Source organism: Myiozetetes cayanensis, unplaced genomic scaffold (genome assembly GCF_022539395.1).
Source record: "Myiozetetes cayanensis isolate MyiCay16 unplaced genomic scaffold, myiCay2020 scf14, whole genome shotgun sequence".
Classification (NCBI taxonomy): domain Eukaryota; kingdom Metazoa; phylum Chordata; class Aves; order Passeriformes; family Tyrannidae; genus Myiozetetes; species Myiozetetes cayanensis.
Window position 1 is genome coordinate 7,120,165 of NW_026087048.1, and position 21,082 is coordinate 7,141,246.

A 21,082-nucleotide genomic window follows, 5' to 3' on the forward strand; every position below is an offset into this window, starting at 1 on the left:
AGAAAAAACAGGTGCATAAACTTTCCACATACTGGCACTGTGATTATAATTCAGTGTCTTCATTCCCCAGTTTTAGTAGTGGCAGACATCTTTGTTATGGAAACTTCTCTATGCTACATTTAGAATTTTTCTCTGCACAGAGCCACAGACTCTTGAAATACTGACTCATTAGGCAGATTGATGTTTAAAACTGACCTGTGAAGGGGAATACATCTGCCTACGTGTTCTCTGGAATTTTCTTATGGAGGGGAAAATATTTTTCTTGTTCCTTTTTTTTTTTTTTTTTTTTTTTTGAGTACTTGTTGGCTAAAAGATTAAATCCTGTCTGTCCTAGGAGATGACTTATTTTGGGGAGCTAATAAAAAAATAAGAAAATAAGGCAGCATTCTCCCAGTAGCTTGTTTTTATCTTTGCAATTCTGGGGGGTTTGCTATCCTTATGTTAATAATTTTGTGGGTGTTTCATGACCAGAGTATAATTTCACTGCCTAAGATAAGTTAGCAGTTTTCTTTGTCAAAGATGTTGCTGACTTTCACTTTTAAAGTGTGTAGCTTTAGGAGACATCTAAAATCAGCCAGCAAAATTGGGGAAGAGCAGGATTACATTCTCACTTTGTAGATATTTCAAAGCTTGTGGGGAATATTGGAGTGTGCGAGTTTTGTGTGCAAGTGTAAGCTCTAAGTATTTAGCTGGTACTTTTTTAAGTACCTCATTTTTCCCTAATAGAGACAAGCTTGAAGCAAAAAAGTTTGAAATAGTTTGTCATCCTAAAGTGTTGCTCTTCACTGTTAACTCTTCCATGTCCCTGTCAGGTGTCGCTCGGGGCATCACAAGTGCATTGAGTGTTACTCAGAAATCAAGGATTTCGCCAGCCATTTCCCTGCCTACGTCCACTGCAGTTTGTGCAGATACAGCACCAGCTGTAGCAAAGCCTATGTGAACCACATGATGAAGTAAGAACTCGGCAAAGTTTTTACTGGCTTAGCAAATACTCCCTGAGTTCACGTAAGGTGGGGCTAAGTGTTGGTTAGCTGAGTTTGGAACTGGCTCATCAGAATGGCAGGGGTCTGTGTAAGGTTGGATTTTTTACTTTGTAATGAGGGCCTAAACCCCATTTTCTTGTTTTGCCTTAAAATGCAGTGGTTCAGACAGTGTTTTGTCTTAGCTTCAGAGTTTCTGTGGGATCTTCTATAATCACTTCAGCCTGAGTTAGGAAAAATGACTGATTATTGCCTGTTCTCCAGGTTTCAGATTGAAGCCTCCTGGTTTTACAAGTGCTGAATGCATACAGAGCACAGCTATTGCTAGTGAAATCTGTGCTCAGATATAAGGGATGTCTCAAATAGCATACTCAAGTGGATACTTTTTGCTTCTATTACTTCTGGTCATCCACAGAAATAACATCTCATTTTGCAGGAGCTTTGTCACTGATGGTGCAGCAGCGTGTAGGGTATTGGTGATGACAGCTGTAGAAAAGCCTGTTAAGAGAACAAATGCATTAGTTTTCAGAGCCATAGAATTACACTATGGAATAATTAGACACAGACCACATAGCAGTGACAGTAAAACAAAGTTTTGAAAACCTACTTGTTAATCCTGTGCCCTGAACAAGCCAAGTGTATTGTGGAAAATTCCTGAATGCAGCTGTCTTCCTAAAGACATGTGTGTATAAAATGCCTTGGCATTTGTGAGTGCTTGATTTCTTGGATCTGTGATCTAAGTCATACTGATTTCAATGTTCATCTAAGTCCTAGGCTGAAATATTTACATGCTTTAGTGCATATAATCTATTGTTTGCAATCTCAAAAACCTAAGATTATTGTGCTTGATGCCAATGGTACGAGAAAAAGTTTACTTTGGAAGGAGAAAGAGAATTCTAAGGCAAACTGTTCCTGTTGTGACCACTGTCCTGGGTGTTTGGTCAAATTCAACTATGCATGAAAAATAGCCAGTCTTTTGTCCCTTGTGCTCTTGATGCACTAATGCTTCTTCTGCTTCCATCCTGTGCAGCAGCTATCCCAGCTCTTGGTGAGTGTAGGGAAGAAGGGATGGTGAGGAGGAAATCTGGAGGGTGTTTCTGCAGTAGCAACCCCTGTACTCAGCTGCCTGACTGTGATTTAGTGGGGAGAACAGTGTTGGCACATACCTGACCTGCATAAGGGACGACTTACAGGTTGTCTAAAAATTGCGTTTCTCACGTAGGGCCATCTCTTAAGGAAGCACAAGTTTGGCAAAGCTTCACTTTTTTGTGGTGCACTCTGTGGCTGCAGCTATGGCTCTTCAGGAGCTAAACTGCTGGTGGAAGCAGTAACTGTTCTTGCAGGCCTGTGCCAATGAAATGAAGCCTTTCCTCTCCCACACTCGTTGCTTACTCGAGAGACATTGTTTTAAACTAGAGCTGAGATTCACAAGCCTGTAAAGCTTTAGGGATGTAATGTTTAGGAATAATGCAGGGCAGTAAATCAACCTTCTGTTTTCATGCCTTGCCATAAGCAAATTGCAGAACCATGGATATTGTAGGGGATATGAGGAGTGATGTACTCAAGCAAACCAGTTGAAGTGGTAATGTTGTCATGTATTTAGTTTTCACAGTGCTCGTCCCAGTAAAAGATTTTGGATCTATAAGAAGCAATCAGAAGATCTACGGTAATGCAGCTTTTTTCAGTTACAGATCATTATGTTTTTACTTCCTGATGTTCATTGATAATTGAGATTATAGGCTCTTAGAATTTCTAGGTTTCCACAATTGGGAAAGATCAGAGAAAATAAAAGTTCCCATAGCAGTGCTCTGGTCAGTGACAAATATGTACTGTTTGTCAACATTTATTATTTTTTTCTTAACTCTGAGCAGTTTTTAATAATATTTCTATTTCTTTATTTTTCCATTATTCATAAGGTGCAAAATGGGGAGGGGGTGAGGGAAAATAAAAAACAACCATGTAAACAGAACTCATCAAAACAGAGAAACTCATGCTTTACAGATAAATTTCTGTCTAAAGTCATGTTCTTTGTACTACATCCAGCATGGAGATGCCCTGGTCATTGATGGGGATTTCCTGATACTAGTTGCAGTAGAAAAAGTAAGAATATGTTTTTATGTGAATAATCAAGTTGAATGAATTTTTTTTTATGGTCTGTCGAGTTGCTGTAAGTTAAGAAAACTATTTTCACAGCCACGTTGTATTTATACTTCCTTTTTGTTTTTTTCTTTTCCAGAGGCCTGACTGTGGTGTGTCTTAACTGTGATTTCCTGGCTGATGTTTCTGGCTTAGATAGCATGGCCACACATCTGAGTGAGAGCCACACTCATACTTGTCAAGTTATTATAGAGAAAGGTGAGTACATACAGTCTTTTTTTGTAGTATATGAACACTTAGTGTGGATGTCTCTGTTATTGCAGTCCTGGTTTTAGTTGCATTATTTCTGTGTACTTGGATTTGACAGTGAGTACTTCTGTATTTCCACATTTTAAAATAATTGTAATTAAATCCTTTGTTTTTATTTTCAGTTTCTGTAGATATCCCAACTGCTGCACAAGTATCTGAGTAAGTTTTATTTTACTGCTTAATGTTTTTTTTCTATTAATTTAGAGATAAATGGCCAAAATTTACTCTCTGAACTTGGGTTTCTTTTGAATTTCATAGAATTTGAAATGTATGGATGAACTCAGGCCTTTACTTTACTAGTGCTTTTTGCTCTTACTATGTCTACAACTACAAGAAGGAAGAGATAAAAGGATTACCTATTGCAGCCAAAATCAAAACCAGCTTTTTGTTCAGTTTGGAGAGGCGTAAATAATTCTTGAAGTGTTGGAACTTCTCAATCCTGACCTCTGAGTCTAGACACAGTGAGACTGTTTCTGCAGTTTACTTCAGTATTAGCTTTATTAAATGAGCATTTTGTGTTCTTTATGTAATACTAATAAAAATACCAAAAGAGATGTCCTTTACTGAAGGAGGACAAATTCAGTCTTAATATTTTATAAAGATTTAGAAATTATTTTCAAAATTATGTTCTTTATATGACAAAAGTATATTGATTTGTATTAACTTTTTTAATTCTGACTTTCAAAGAAAAATTAGTATTAATTAGGTTTTTTTAAGGTTTTGAAAAGGAACCTGTAATATTGTGGGGATCATGTTATGGCGGGGAGGGTTAAACCTTGGAAAAATCAGATATGCCAAGTCATCCCTGATTATTCCGGAGCAGTTTCCAAGGCTTTACAATGTAGTTTGTGTCTGCTTATGCCTTAACTGAAAGTTCAGAGTTGTGTCAGTTAAATCAAACATTCGTGTTTTCTTCAACCCATTTCAGAACACAGAAATAAAAATGTCAATTCCACTGCAAAGAAAGACATTTCAAAGATGGAAGAAAATGGTTTAACCCTTAGTGAGTCCATCTAGCTTATGGCAGGATTCTAAAAGGGGGTTTAGATGCATGGTGAGAACTCTTCCAACAGAGCGAGAAGTTCTTAGGCCTCTTAAGTATAAATCAGCTTTCACTAAGTATTGGAAATATCCCAAATAGATTAGTAGTGTTTTCTTTCTTAATTTTTATAAAGTGGCTAGTAAGAGTTTTAAGTCCTTTAATAGTTTAGCTTCCAGTGAAACTCGAACAAAGTGTAGAGCTATGATACCTGTGAAAACTTTACCTCTTCTACTTGGAGATGGCATTAGGTGTTGGGGATTAATACTTGCTGAAATAGATGTAAGGAAAGGTTATAGATTGTTGAATGGTGGCTGAAGATGTCCAGCTGTGGCAGGCTGTTAGTACTGCAAAAAGATCTTTCTGTCTTGAATACCTTACAGAGATATATGGAAATATTTAAGAATTGTGGATATACAGTGTGTATCAGAAACAGATGGGTGAGCACTGAAAAGATTTGAAATAAAGTCAAGAATATGTGCAGGTTTGTTTCTGCAAGCTGTTAGATTAGGACAGATGCAGATAGCCATTATTTTTGCAAACTCTGATCTTGACATAAGATTAGTTACTGGTACTACATGAAGTGAAATAAAATCTATGATGGTGCTTTTGGAAACTGTCATGCTCACAGAACTGGTTAATTTCTGTAAATCTTGTCCTGTTCAACGTACTAATTCCGTGATACTTTGGACAAGAATATACCATTGCTAAACCCAAGAGCATGAGTGTACGTGTGTGCATATTTTTAAATTCATTATTTTCAGTACAGAGTACATACAAAAATGTTCATCTTTTTGTGGGATGGTTCTTAACAGTACTCTGTGGTTTACTTTGGAAGAAGAGGAACTTACAGACAGGATTCATAACTTTTACTGTGTAGTTTCTCAGTGATCTGTGTTTCTTCCCATTCTTTGACCTATAATTCAGTGAGGTATGACTTGTTTATGGGGCTCTTCAGAATCGCTTCATCGTCGGAAACAATGACAGTTAAAATCTTGAACGCTTTTGGATCTTCTCTTGCAACTCTCAAATGGTATCTTTTGGTGTCTCTTATTATATCAGGTGGTCTGTATGTGTTGTAAAACTCATCTTTATTGCTAATGACCAGACATGTTCCATGAGCTCTGTTACTGAGGCTCTCTTTGGACCAGAATCCTGCCATTAGTAATACAGATAATCTGGCTGGGGATGTTCCAGCCGAAATTGCTTTTTAAATTTTTACCTAAAATCACCTTGTTTATTTGGTGACCCACCTTGTGCGGAGGGAATAAGGCTTGATAACTATGCCAGTACTCTTCTAATGCTCAACTCTGCTTTGCGCAACCATTAACATATTTTTAAATGAACTGACAGAAGACATTTTTGTTGCAGGGGATTTGAAAGTGAGCAGGTATCCTATACTGCCTTGGCTCACTGATACATCATTGTGGACCAGAAAATTGAACCCTGTCCAGCTTGGGATTATTTTGGTATGTAAGCAAACAAGGATCTGACCAGACCTTTTCGTTTTCCTTCATGCATTGAGGCTGTGGTGTTCTCTTCTTGCATCTTATAGACAATAGGTCTGGTCTTTTCTTCCAGTGTTGTAGTCTGGCAAAGGCTCTTCTGTGATAATGTTCTCTGCTTTGCAGCACTGACTGGCAGCTTTTTGGGGGCTGTACCTCTTTGAAGAGAGGCTTACCAGGAGTTTCACTCACATGGTGCAGTGTTTCTTTGCTGCTCCTTTGCAGTGTTTCTTCCCTGCTCCAGTCTATCAGTATTATCCCAAGCTGGAGCAGTGTGTAAATGGTGAGGTATATGGGTTGACATCAAACCCCATTTTGTTCTGAACTTGATCCCAGCTTCTGAAACTAAAGGGATTTGTGATTCTTTTTGGGTGTTCACTAAAACATACAAGTCCTGGTCTATTTAATATTCAGGTATTTGTCTGCTAGTGACTTTATGGTGTATAGTGGCGAAATACGCTTTGGATGACTTCTGTGGCATGTAACTACATAAACCAAATCTTGGCCAAAGGAATTTATTAGCTGCTTTGCTCTCTGGTAGCTTCTTTTTGCTCCTAAATACTGTGGGAGGAAGAAAGCATGTAATAGAAACAGATACATTTATTGAGCCTTGATTCTGAGGGTGGAGCAGCTACAGTTCCAGTTCATTCTCACCTTGTTCTTTTGGTATCATCTCTCATCTTCAAGGATGCTCTACTCAAGCTGCTGAGACATCTGCTTTTGATTTCACTGCTTATGACTTCATCTTCAATTCTAGATTATCTATGGCAAGTTGATCCATCAGCAGGTTATCTGGATATGTGATGAGCTTTCCTTTTGCCATGATGAACATCTAACGTTCCTCCAAACTCAACCTCCTGCTTACAGTGGACATGTCTTGGTTGGATCTCTCATTTACTAGCCTCCAAGCAACCTAAGAGACAAAGCTACTCTTGCTCTGAGATCAGTCACTATGATAACCTCCTAGTTATGAACCATTATTTTTGGTGATTTGCAGCATTTTCTACATAATCAAGTTTTCTGAGATTAATTCATTGTTACCAGTATTTTTGTGCTCTTCACTTCTAGTGCTCAAACAGTCACAGTTTTGGTGATAGTGAGCTTCTGCAGCCACTGTGGTTTTGCTAAGAATGGCAAGGATCCTGTCATCCATTGTCTCTGATGCGTATTTTGTGATTGAGCATCTGCACGTTCACTCAGTACTGTGAAGCCTCATTCCTTTTGCTACTTTTTTTCCTTCTGACAGAAGCTATGTTCCATCTTGAATGCTGCTGTTCAGCTTCAAGCATCACTTACCTACCACAGGTTTTTCTTGCAGGACTTATTTCTGTTTTGACACAGCAGCATTCAAACAAGCATAGTGGGTTTGTGTTTTCATTGTGAATGTGCTGTTGCATTTCAGAGGAAGTTGAATCTGTGGTGTTTCACTTTCATTCAGGTTTCCAGCAACAACAAAAATGGAATGTGGTTGCAGGTTTCTGTGGCTTTCAGAAAAATTCTCTAAATTTCCCAGAAATTACTCTGGATAGACACTTGGATTTGGAGTCACGTGAATTAAATGTCTTTTGAATGCTCATTTGGAACATTATCCTATGGTTCTTTTGCAGCTTTGCTACAGAAATTTAAGTTTCAGACTCACATTTAAAACACTTGCAATCTACATACAGATTTGACAGTTCTGTGGAAGTAGTTCCTGTAGAATCAGTTTGCATTGTGGCATCCTGTTCCCATTTGTGTGAGGATCTCGGAAAAGTTGCTCATGTGGAAAACTCATAACATAAACCCACTCCTAAACCATACAAGTAAAACCTGCCTGAGTATTAAACCTGTCCTATGGTCCCAACGAGCTACATGAATAATGCAACATGTTGGACCACATCTGCAGGGGCAGAGCATGAATGTGGGGGTGGTAACCAGTTTAGCTTAGGGTCAGAGAATTGTGACTTCATTTGTACCTTAACCTGTCTCTCTTCTGTTATTTTTAGGATGTTGAGAGTCACTGCTTGATTAGCCAATTATGCCTTAGCTGGGAAGCCTTTTCCACAAAGTAAATGTTTGTTTCTGTTATTCTGTTAAACGTAACTGTGAGCTTTGTGGGCAGTGACACTTCACTGCTCATGATACTAGTAGGTTATTGTGTCCTGTCTTCATTGCTAACCCCATTTTACAGGTGAGAAACTGTATATAACATTAATAACATTAAATAACATTAATGTCACCATCTTTCCTTTCTCCTTCAGTTGTCAACAGTGTAAAACACCTTAGCACAGAAGCAGCTTTTTCTTCTCTCTAGCTATGCATTCAAGTGTACCTTTCCAGGAAATGCTCATACAGTCAGATACCTGGGGGAGAATTGTGCTTCATGAATCATAAACTCTACTTAGAGTTGCATCTTTCAAAATAGGGAATTTCTGTTAAAAGATGGGATTGATTTTTTTTTTTTTTTAAAAAGCAACCCCCAAAAACCCCAAAACCAATGAGCGTTCCATATATTTATAGTGCTGGATATGGTTCAGTTGAGTGGCTGGAAGGCACCTTGAGCCACTTAAGTAACAAAAAGTTGTTTTCTAGAAATTCTTCAAGCTACAGTCATCCCAGAAAAGGTTACTTTTGGTTAGGGGTGGATAAAAAAGGAATGTTTGGCAAAGGATTCCAGTTGAGTTTATGCTGCTTATCCAACAAACCTTTGGTTGTAAGAAAGCAGGAGAGTGATTGGAAGACAGTTGCTCATGATTTGAGCTCCGTGTGTGTGTGCAAATATGTACAATTTTATTATATTAATAACAGAGCAAGCAATAAGACTGAATTCCAGAAATGAGAATAATCCTGTCTGTACCTGAACTGCATTTTAGAGTCTAGTTTTTGTCACTGACTCCAGATCTCTTACATTACTTCTAGGTGACTCCTCATTTATCAAGTAGTTTCAGATCAAACTGACTTTAGACTTCAAGGTGTCTATATTAACTTACCTTTTATTCTGAGTCTCTTTGGTTTTATGGCTAATCCATTCCATTGAGTATCTCAATCAAGCTGAAATTTTGTGCTCAGCTGCTATATTTTGGTAACTTGTTTTTTCAAAGGGATTGACAATTAAAGGGCATTTTTTCATAGTTCTTAACTAGCAGTTTATTTTTATGTAGAATAAAGAATCTGTGGACAGTTCTAGAGTGCTTTCAGAATTGCTCAAAATTGTTGGACTTCCTGGAGATGGTCAAAATCTTTGCTTTATTTTTGTCATGTTCTCTCTGGCAGCAATGTAGCTTCACAGATGTAATAAAGTACATGGCCCTTGTTGATGTTTGAGAACTTGGGGATTTAAATTTTCTTGTGTCATAAAAGTGTGGGGAACATCTATGGTTTAATGACCATTCATGCAACTTCTGCCAACTACACATTAGAAGGAACTGCTTTCTAAAACCTCTAAAGAGAATTAAGGTTAAGAATATACATTGGGAATCCAAGGTTTTATCCTTGAATATACAATATCTATTCTATTTGTGTCCAAATTGTCCTGCTCTTTCAAGTGACTGTTTTTTGAGAAAATGCTGTTTCCAGCATGTTTAAATTCTTGCCTAGAAATCATTAAAGCAGTGAAGCTAAGCTAAAGGTTTGGGGTTGCATCATCTTTTACTGATGTTGCTACTCTGATTAAGTACTTCAGAGTATTTAAAGTCCCTGACCCAAAAACTGTGTTCTCATTTGATTTCCCCTGGTAATTTCTTACTGTTGTTACAGTGCTGTCATAGAAATATTATTTTAAAACAATCCTTTTTTTGTAGCTATTTTTTCCATCTATTGTTGCAAATTAAGATGTAATAATTAAAATAGTTATAAATGATTGTCTATGCTGCAGTTCAAGATGTTGGTTAGCTGTTAGAACATTAGTGTAAGAAGGTGCTCATGGTGTGCTGAAACTCTGTGCTAAAATTCTTTAAAAGGTCTGGGTTTAGCACTGCTTTCCTGGATTTAGGAAAATAGGTGTAGTTGATATTGTGTACAGTTTTCATAAAATTTAAGTGGTAAAACTTCTTTTTTTATGTCAAGTATTTTGTACCCTGTAGACAACCATTAAGACTCGCTGAGGTGGTGAATAATTTAATTTATGATTAATAACATTATTTAAGCATAACAAAGGCAGCACCATACTTCAGCAGATAACATGTGCCTTTAATGCAGCATCAACAAAGAAGATACAGGCATAAGCAATTTTGAGGGGTTTGTTTAGTTTTTCTTTTTTTATATAAGAAACCTTTGAAAGGTTAGATTTTATTAGAACTGATGACTTAACAAGGTTTTGTAGGAGACACACTTGCTATCTCTGCGATAACATTTTCTTAGAGAAACAGAGAAAATCAATTTTAGTGATGTTGTGATAAGCTGTTTAATTAATGTGGGTTTAAAAGTCAATAAATTTAAATAATTTATAGCTCATCTACTGTAGGTACCGGGCCTGTAAAGGTATTTTGTGGGAAGTGTCTCCTCCAAATAGTATTGGAGGTCAGGTGAGGTGTTCTACAGCTGTCCCAAAGTAAACTGAGCTGTGGTTTGGGTGTTGGGGTTATGGCAGACAAATAAAAGAAGACTGAGCTTGTACTGTGGAATGCAATTTTGTCTGGTGACTTTATGCACCTAATTTTGCATTTCAGATCTCAAATGCTTCAGTCATGGTTTTAAAGGCTTTTATGGTGAGCAGATCATTCCTCAGGTAGAACTGCAGTGAGCATTGGAATAAAAGCACTGCTCACCATCTGAAGGCTGTTGCTTCCTGGTTTTTATGAGGCAAGATAACTGGAGTAGGTTACAAGTTTATCTTATAATTTCTGTACACACACTAAAAAAATTTTAGAATTCTCAAACAAAGTGCATTTAAGCTCAGAATGAATATTAACTTCAAAAATTGGGTTCAGATTACCAAATTGCTTTCTAACTGTAAGCCTCTCCATCCTTTATTTCATCCATACAGTATTTTAAAACACTGCATCTTAATTCATTATCCACTAGGTTAAAGGCTGAAATCTGCATTAGACAGAAAGAAGCTAAGTTGGAGGTGATGTCTTTTCTTCTCTCCACACCCAGTCTGACAAAGGCTGAACTTTGTAACAAGTGGGAAGATCAAGACAGTTGTTTTCTGACTGTACCGGTAGTGCTGGGTCATGGTGTTCAGAGGACGTGCCCAGTGCAACAATCCAGCTTTGTGTGTTTTCCTGCAGAAAGATGTGCCAGTGCTGGGGGCTCTCTTGGAGCATCTACCACACCAAAGATGGCCATTTACAGGCAGTCCGTTCTGGTTGAGTTCCTTGCCAGACTCCAAGGAAGGAACCATTTGCTCTCCTTACGTGTCTTCATATTCAGGGAACCTGGAAATCAACAAAATGTAACCCTGAGATCTGGGTTAATATTGACTCTGAACTGTGATTTTTTTAGGCTTTTTTTAATTTTTACTTCAAAGAGGAAGATCTTTGGAAATGCCTCCTGTGGCCTGAGTTGTTTTTTTTTCTAGGTGTGTATACAAATTTTTCCCTGCTTTCTGCCTGTCAGAAAGCTAAAAGATCTCATGGTACATATTCTTATACTTTTTAAAAAATACCATCTTTGGATTCTGATTTTATAGATTTTCTTTGGTTTTTTTGGTAAGGAGTTGTCTTCCCACTGCCCTTCAGAAAGGGCAGTTGTGTTACAGAAATCCCAGATGGTAAGAGAGAGGGAGAAGTCCTCAGACCTAGTAAAGACTTCCCTTGTAACTCTGACAGCTTTCCAAAATGCAAAGAGGTTGGTGAGGTTCTTTAACAGGAACAATGGTTTTGTAGAAATGAGAAGACTGTTCATTTTCATTCAGAAGTGTTAGGAAAGATTCTCAGACATACAGAGTAACACTTTTTCTACAGATTCCATTGCCACTTCAGGTGCCTTTTCTCCTAGTTTTTTTTTTTATCCCATATTGTCTTTCAGATTCGCATTTTTTCCTCCCCACAAAACCGTGTTCTATAGTATTGGCTTTCATTTAAAAAACAGAAGAGTGCAACATCCTCTCCTGAAAAAAATAAAAAAACAATCCACACACTAGAGCTCTTCACTTGGGAAAAACAGAGAGCACGGAGAGGAAAAGCTCCTTTGAAGTTTGCTGGCTGAGCTGACAGGGCACCTGAACCCAGACCTTCCTGAGCAGTGAGCTGCTGGTCTGTCAGTGTGCTCTGAGCCACGCTGGACCTGGGGGGGTTGTCCAAGGTGCCGTTATTTTGGGTGTCTGTTATTTTGCTGCAGCCGGTGCTGACATTTTGGCTGTTTGTTGAAATTCATGGCAGGAGGACAAGTCTGTCAAAGGGCAGACCCCTCGGGCACTGAAGAACCAAAAATACAAATTGATGAAACAGGTTGTTTAAAACCACAGCATTTAAAATTCAAAGAGATAAGACAAGAAATCCTACTGTGCTGGTAGTTCCCAGGGGGAAGCAGGTCAGCCAGGGCAGAGGAGAGGGGTGGGAGCAGAGGCAGGTTCTGAAGGAGGAGGCAGAGGGTGGTCATTTCAAGCTGGAAGGTTGTTTCTTAGCATGGTCGTGTGTGTTTGGGTTCTAAAAATAGAAGGAAAAAAGAACTTCTTCATGTTGTTGAGAGTTTAAAAGTTTATTTCATTGGTTAATTTTTTAATAGAGACTCTAAAGTTACTTCTGTGACAAACATTTTGTTAAGAGTCTATATTTACACTTAATGTAACATCTGTAGGACTAAAACACTGTGTAATGCTTAAAAATCATATTAAGCACAACTTGCTTTTTCTACACTGAAATTGTGTCACTCAGAAAGAGTTGAAATCTTACACATTTTTTGGCACATATGGTGGGTAGACTTAGACTTCATATTAATCCAGATTCCACAGCCTGACATGTATTATCCCAGTTAGGGATCTTTCACAACTGTTGGTGCAAATTTAACCTTTAAAAGCTTAGTCAAACCACAGTTGTGGTTATTTGTTATATAGGAATTTATTGTGCCTGTAAAGAAAAAAATGGACAAACTGTTTTCTGCTTTGTCACTTTTTATTCTACTCAGATGCAGTGTGGGCCAAATAATTTGAAATCATCCTTTCACTTAAAAATTGCTCAATAATTGAAACTAAATGGTTCCGGTATTAGAAGGTATCTCTGTCTTTATACTGTGGATTAGTAAACAGCCACTGTAATTCTAATTGAATATTTTGTACTACTTTCTCCTGTCCTTGTGTTCAAGTAGACAAAAATAATTTTAACATGTAAATCTGTTCAGTGTTTTCTGATTAAAGCATTGTTTGACACTGCTCTATGGAGTTTAGGACAGACCTCTGGAGTATTGTAGCTCTAGCACCAGAGATTGTCGGTCCTCAAACACCGTTCTGTGCTGCTGAACCGAGGCAGTTCTGTTGATATTGGCAGGTAATTAGTGCTCCAGGGGCAGACCCTGGAGCTCAGATGAAAGCTGAGAATGCTGCATCTTCACTGGAATGTGGTTCCGAGGTGTTCTTTTAGACCAGAGTGGTGTTCCCTGGACAGAAGGCTCATGCTGTGCACGTGTTCAGAGCTGTGTGGAATGGCCCTTGTTGGTTTGGACTCTTGAGGGCTCAGCTGCATCAGGAGTTGGAGCACTCCTGGATCCACAGTTGGATCACAGCTTGCAGTTCGTTTTCCTCAGAAAGAGGTATAATTTGCAGGCCCTGGTACTGGTTGGTAAATCAGACTAGTTATGTGGGAACAATCAAGGAATGTGTCTCAAAACTGTGGTGTTGTTTCACACTGAACTGTTAATGTAAATATACAGTGTAAATGCAGCTCTAATACAGGTTTTGTTACCTGGAGAAATACTTTCCACAGACTGAAGGAAGGGGTGTTTGCACACACTTTGCAACTACTCTGTGTGAAGGTGTGTAAATGTTACTTGTTTGTAGTTTCTTCTTTCTTGCTGTAGAATTTCCTTAGTATAAATGACTCACAGGAAGGTATCTTCTGCACAAGACATGAATGTGTATATATGTTTTTCCCTTCCCCACCACTTCTCCGTCCCTTTCTGTGTTTTGCTAAAAATAAGTGAGAATAAAGGGCTGGGTTTGGATGAAGCTGGGATTTTGGTTACTAGAAGGTGAGGAAGATGGTGATCTATTTGTTTTATATGCTAAGGGCAGATTTGTGCTTGGAGGAGTTTCTTGGTGTGAATCTTGTGTGTGTGTGTGTGTACACATATATGTGATCCATCTGGATTTGCAGTGTGGAACACTGCTCTTTGTGTGATAATGAGGCATTAGTCATCCCTTTATTTAAAACTTTTTTGTTTGCATCTCTGTGTTCAAAGCTTCCCACATAAAGCACAACACTGTGCCCATTTGCTCTGTGATGACACGTCGCCCTCAAGCTGCTTGTTGAACAACAGTAGCTAAAGGTCATGTGTGTATGCACTGTTTCATAAGGATTTGACTGGATTTTCATATCACAACAATTCTCAATATTTACCTAGTATTTATAGGGCTCTGTATGGCTGAGGTGTTTCTCTGGAGCAGATGAGGTAATTAGGAACAGTTATGGCATGACCAGATGTCAGCCCCAGCTGATGGGTGCTTCTGTGCATTGGCTTTTGTGCTAGATCTTAGTCTTTAGTTTTCCCTCAAATAATACATTTTTTCCACTTTTTTTCTAGAAGTTTGAGAGAGAAGATTTTAGATTAATTGTTTGTATATTCAAGAATGTCATATACTCTTTAGCTGGTCCACTAAATGGAAAAAACCCCAAACATTTCTGTTTGACTAAAGTAGCAAGTATAGGCTGTAATTTGGTAAAGAGGTTGGCCTATCTTTTGATTAATTTATTATGAGTGAAAAATCAATGTAACAGGATGAAAGTATTCTTATGACTACCTCAGTGAGCAGTATGATTTCACCACTGAAGGATATCTCACAGCCAAATTGGAAATCCTCAATACCACTCTTTTGTCGCTTTGCAGGGTACAACCATGTACTGCTTTATTTTGTTTGTCGCAAAAGTGACTTACTTTGTGGTTTTTTTTTTCAGCAAACAAGAGCATGACTCTTCAGATGAAACAATAAAATGCAGTAGAAATCCAACTAAAACAGTTGCATCTGCTGAAAAGAATGAAGAAGACGCATCACTGTCAAATACAGAAGATGTTCCTAGTTTTGAACTCCCTGCCAACAGCTCAAAGAAGTCTTTGCATGAGAAAAGAGCATGTTGTGCTTCAGATGACAATAACAAACAGTTAGATGAGAAACAAAAAGGTATTCATGATGGAAGTGAGTTGAAAAGGTGCCAAAGTTCAGGTGATGTTCTCCTGGATGAGCAGACTGAAGTGCGGAGCTTGGATGAAAGTACCCTGTCAGCGATGAACGTGAGGGACCTGAAGCTGACCCTGGGGGAGGATGTGAGTTTTGAGCAGTTCTTCAGGAAGAGAGATGAACCTGAGTCTGTCAGTTCTGACATCAGTGAACAGGGCAGTATTCATTTGGAGCCTTTGACTCCATCAGAAGTACTAGAGCATGAAGCTACTGAGATCCTTCAGAAAGGTAATGTCACACCTTCGTCAAAGAAAGCGGGACAGCTCACGGAACAGACAGATGAGGTTTCTAAGGAAAGCAATCCCAACAGAATGGAGACAGCTGCAAACCAGACAGATGAAAATGAAGCAAGATGAAATTGTGTCTTTATTGTTACAAACGGTGGTAGGAACACCATGGACCATTCCTGATGAGTGTGCTTATGGATGCTAAATATTAAAAAAAGGGGGGAGGGGGGAGAGGGAGGCGAGAGAGACACCAAAGGGAAGTTTTGCATATGGAGATAGCATGTATGTGTATGTGTGAATTAACTGAACTTACAGAAGGTAACATGTTCGAGTATACCTTCCTGTCTCTTGGATGTGATATATTATTAGATTGATATTTGAAAAGAGGTATAAATTCTAATTTTTTTATAGTTAACTGGCCCAGGATAAGGTGATTTGTTCGCCCAGAAAGTATTTTTTTAAATCCTTCAGTGTGAATACCATTGAACAGTAGAATTGAGTATGAACTGACTTCTGATGCTGAAGTGGAGCACACTTGTAATCAGGGCTGTTGGTCTGCTGATAATTTGGGTAAACATAAACATTGGGACTTGGTGTCACATTCCTGTCTGTAAAAGCATGTAAACGGAATTATATGAATCTGTGCACATCTGTACAGGTATAATCCTGCCAGGCTGTAAGCTTACCTTAATAAACTTTCAGTGAAAGTGGAATTATTACAATAAAAATATATATTTGTGGGGTTTTCACTGTGCAGGCTGTGCAGAAATACCGAACATAGTTGTATAAAGTAGAACATAATGCTGGAAGTACTGTAGCTGTTAGGCTTTTATCATTGGTTTTATGATTCTTAGCCATAGACACATAGGAATGGTCTGTAAGTCACACCAAAGTATGGTTTTAATGTAAAAATGGTATTAAGCAAAAATAAGGAAACCCCCAAACTGGAAACACCCCCTGGTGTGTGTTCCACCATTTTACAGCTGCTACTGACTAATTTACAGATAGGACACAAGGGCATAGAAGGTAGAATTGTACAGTTCAATTTCAGGACTTTTTGTAGTCTAAGTTATGTACAGAAAGATGGCTGCTGGTTTTGATTTTTTTGAGATTTTTTTTTTTTCCTTTGGTTTTGGATATTATTTTTTTTTGTCTTCTAGTTAGCAGCAGGTATAGGAATGCATCTGATTAACGGTAGCTTGCTCTTAGGATTTCGTTGCTCCATTGGAAACATTCAGAATGTGCTTTTGACTTACAGTTTTGTTTCTATGGATGCTAAATGTTTTGGACAACTGTTAAAGCACTGCTGTAAATTATTACTTTTCGAGTAAATATTTGCAACAAAAATTTGTCTTTGTGCATAATTTTATGCTCAGCTTGAAACTTTGACCATAGTTCTCCTCCTGTTTTTAATAAAGGTTTAGTGGCAGTTCCCCAAAAAATATGTAACTTCAATATTGTGAATTTGAGGCATATGTTTGGTTGGGGGTTTTTTGTTGGTTCTTGTTTTGTTTATATAGAATTAAATGAGCAAGTGCCTTTGCATAAACATATTTTTGTACCTGTGTATTGTGGTATGATGTGTTAACCTTTACAGACTACCTCGATATTTTCAGGCCCATCTGCTTGCAGCTGAAGTCCACTGTGTCCTCCTGAGTTAATTGGGCTCTGCTGCTAAATTAACATTTAGAGACCATCCAGCTCATTGTTGGAGCCTTTAAAGAAGATCAGTCTCAACATCTCAAAGTTGCCTCAAACTCTAAGGAGTCCTATGATTTAAATTTTGAATTGCATCTTAATTTTCATCCATGCAGGTGTAGAAGACTAATGAGGAGTGGAACAGTTTACAAAGTCACAGCTTTTCAAGATCTGCCGCTTCAGGAACTTCAAATACCAAGATAGGGGAAATGACTGAGAGCAATAAGTTGCATTGTTCTTTTGTTCTTTAAAGATCTTGCTGAAGTTATTAAGTAATAGTTAGATGAAGCAGTCTGATGTCTTCATGCTTTTACACATGGAAGATTAGTCATTGTGGTGCTTTATTTTATACAGTTTAAAACACTTGATCAGCTACAGACCTGGATGTGTTTGTTACCAAAGCATCTCTGCTTAAACCCAGGGAAATCTCTGTAGTGTTTTGAATCTGATTGATGATCTTCCATTCAAATTATCTATTTTGAATAATGCTCTCATTTGCGTTTTGGAAACGATTGAGTTCGACTGGAACTAGTTGTACAGTACTTGCTTGTAAATTCCTCACATTCATCTTCTATTATGCAATTACATTTTTAAAACATTTACCATTTTAATAGTAAGACTTGGGAAGGATTTGGCCTCATGCTGCTGAGAAAAGTTGGAAAATAAAACTCAGGTCTGCATATTTGGGGGAAGTACATCCATACCATCTCAGTTACGTAGTATGTAAGTCATTGTTGGTTTCAAACCTTGAGAATGCTTGTGCTAAAGGTAATGGTAGGTACAAACCACTCAAATGTCTACTGGTCCTTGTGAAGGAGGAGGTGAAAGAGAACTAGATGGTTCCTGCAAGTGCATCAGCTTTAATAAAGCAGGGAAAGTATATCATGAGAACACTGGCGTGGTATTATTGTGAAGGAGAAAAACTAACATTTCTGACTGTTTATGCTATATGAAGATTTCTGCCAGCCAGGCAGAAAGGGACCTTGGAGTTTGGATTGACAAGAGGCTGAACATGAGCCAGTGTGCCCAGGTGGCCAAGAAGGTCAATGGCATCCTGACCTGGCTCAGGAACGACGTGGCAGCAGGAGCAGGGCAGTGATCCTTCCCCTGTACTCAGCATTGGTGAGGCCACACCTGGAGTGCTGTGTCCGGTTCTGGGCCCCTCAGCTCAGGAAGGACATTGAGGTGCTGGAGCAGGTCCAGAGAAGAGCAACCAGGCTGGTGAAGGGACTGGAGCACAAGTCCTGTGAGGAGAAGCTGAGGGAGCTGGGGTTGTTTAGCCTGGAGAAGAGGAGGCGCAAGGGAGACCTCATCACTCTCTACAACTACCTGAGAGGAGGTTGTAGCCAGGAGAGGGTCGGTCTCTTTTCCCAGGCAGTTATCGGTAAGACAAGAGGGCACATTCTCAAGCTCTGCCAGAGCAGGTTTAGGTTGCATATTAGAAGAAATTCATTACAGAGAGGGTAATCAGGCACTGGAATGGGCTGTCCCGGGAGGTGGTGAATTCTCTGTCCCTGGAGGTGTTTAAGAAGAGACTGGATGTGGCACTGAGTGCCATGGTCCAGTAACTGTGGTAGTGGATCAAAGGTTGGACTTGATGATCTCAGAGGTCCTTTCCAACCCATCTGATTCTATGATTTGCTGACTAGACACTGTAGGAGACTTCATAAGTGTAAAGATGAATTTCTCTCATGTTATTTGGGAGGTTTCCCAGAGATAAGCTGAATTGATACTTTTGGCTGAAGCCACTTTGGGGGATCAATTTACACTGAAAGCATTTGTAGTTAATTGAACATAGTGCACATGATTCAGTTTGTTGTTTCTGAGTCATTTAAAAGTTGTTTTTCCACCCAGGCATCAGTAGTTCTGTGCCATGTCTCTTTCTTGACTTAAAAAACCAGTTTTACTCCAGTTTTCCTTGCCTTACCAAAAAACAGTCAGTTAAGTTAATTCTTGGTGTCCATAGCAGAATCAACCTTTCCCCTCATCTCAGGGGTTTTATCATATTTTCTTGAATAATCATTGCAGATTGTTTATATTTGTTTATTTTTAAGGAAGTCATGTGCCATGTGTGTGCTGTCTGCATTATTGAGATTTAATGGAAAACTGCTGTCATTATTAGCTCTTGGTCAGTGAGTGTTCAGTCACTTGGATCTTCCTGCAGTACAGTTTGAGAGAGAAACTTTGGCTGACCTGTGGTTCAGATTTTCTTAAACAGAGTGGATGAGTAAACCCAGAAAAAAAATCCAGTTGTAGCACATAGTGAATTCCATGTATTTTAAATGAGTTTTTATAACAAAACTATGTTCACTTTTCTCTTCCTGGGGCAGAGAAAGAAGAACGCTGGGCAATGTGTTAAATCTCCTTTCCATGCTGCTTTACTGCTTGAAGGAGTCAGAAACTGAAGGTCAGGGTAAAGAATCTTGACTAACACATTCTGCAAAACCTTAAATAAAAGATCTTAAAGCTTTTCTGCAGGCATTAAGCTTTGTAATTTATATGCTGCCATGTAGAAAGCAGTTATTTTTTTTATGTTGTAGGATATACTACTACTCCGCCAAAGATTGTGGCCATAGGCTGTCACAGCAATTTTGCTGCAGACTCCTTAGAAATGTTGATGTAGGGGAAGTTTTATACCTCGTTGTTCTCTTTGTTTTCATTAGTGTTGATTTTTCAGGCTTGTGAACTTATTTTGTCTAGTTGCATCCTGTATTTTTTTGATGTGTGCTTATTACACCCCTAATAAAATAAAAAAATTGGTAAGTATGTTTCATGATTACTTTGCTTTTAATAGAACATTTGCTCCAGTTTTAATGTAGTTCAGAAGGACAGTTCATAGTTGTTCGATGAAGCCCAATGTGTTGTCTCTTTTGAATATTGTATTTTTATGCATAATTTTGACTCTAATTTTTCCCCATTAATTCAGTGCTGAAAGGGAAGGTATGATGACTGATATTTCATATTAGTTTACAGACATTATACAAAAGTTGTTTGCTGTGTTCCTTTGAGTTTTGGATCACTGTTCTAGCTCTAAGACAAGTAATTAAAATTTTGTGTTCTGTCATTTCTTTGACCCAAATTAACCTTGTGAAGTTGATGCTTCCTTTTTTGCACCTGAAATTACAAAAAAAAAAAAAAAAAAAAAAAAAAACAAAAAAACAAAACAAAACAAAAAGTTGAAAACGTTTACCTGTGAAACACTCTTCATTTGAGGGGGATGAATGTATTTGTTGTGCCTGCAAGGTGCTATAAAGCTGATGCGTTTATTGATGTAAAAACATGCCGGGTTTGTTGAGGTTTTCTTTACTGTTCAAGCCATTATGTCAGAGTGACTGAAGTTCTTCTGACAACCACAAGGATAACTGTGATTTTATGTGTATATCTGCATTTAAGTTTGGGCAAATTTATCTTCATATTAAGAAAACTGAATGCTCAGATTACATGTGTGGGCTGTAACAATGCCAAATAAGATGAAATCCATGTTCAGCAATGGTAACTTGTCAGCAACCAAGTCTCCATTTCTAAGTGATTTTTAAGCAACATTTGTAAATTATTCCGTACAAATCTAATGTAAATAAACTGCATTTCTTATTTTGGTTCACTAAATTCTCAGTGTTAGGCATTTAATTCTAAAGAGCTGTTTTCTCCAAAAATCTTGGTGTATGGGACAGCATATCGTGGTTTCTTTCTTTGTGAAGTTGTCTCAGACTGACCATGTGGTAGCCTCGAAAATGTAACTTTCATATGTTTTGCTCATTAATAGTGTAATTAAGAATCCTTTTGACTAAAGGAAAGTCACCTGTGACTTACTCATTCTGATCCTGTCATGATGTACCAACAAATCAAAATCCTTTCTTTCTTCTCTTTTAATGCTGTGGAAGTGGAACCTGAACACTTAGTAATTTTTTAATTGTGTA

The 21,082-nt window shown here is 38.2% G+C and overlaps 1 protein-coding gene across 7 annotated transcripts in view; it reads left to right on the forward strand.

Moving 5' to 3' along the window:
* Window positions 1-20,771, forward strand: part of ZNF280D (zinc finger protein 280D) — a 48,982-nt gene extending 28,211 nt beyond the window's left edge. For 6 of the 7 annotated variants that reach the window (XM_050309888.1, XM_050309886.1, XM_050309887.1 and 3 more), the window contains 5 exons: window positions 813-953; window positions 2,584-2,646; window positions 3,217-3,335; window positions 3,509-3,545; window positions 14,960-20,771. In XM_050309888.1, coding sequence (XP_050165845.1) covers window positions 813-953; window positions 2,584-2,646; window positions 3,217-3,335; window positions 3,509-3,545; window positions 14,960-15,596 — 997 coding nt within the window. In that variant the 3' untranslated portion in view covers window positions 15,597-20,771. Of the gene's footprint in view, window positions 1-812; window positions 954-2,583; window positions 2,647-3,216; window positions 3,336-3,508; window positions 3,546-5,796; window positions 5,895-14,959 lie in introns of all 7 variants that reach the window. The other variant, XR_007628161.1, reaches the window with a different exon arrangement.
* Window positions 20,772-21,082: the final 311 nt, after the last annotated feature.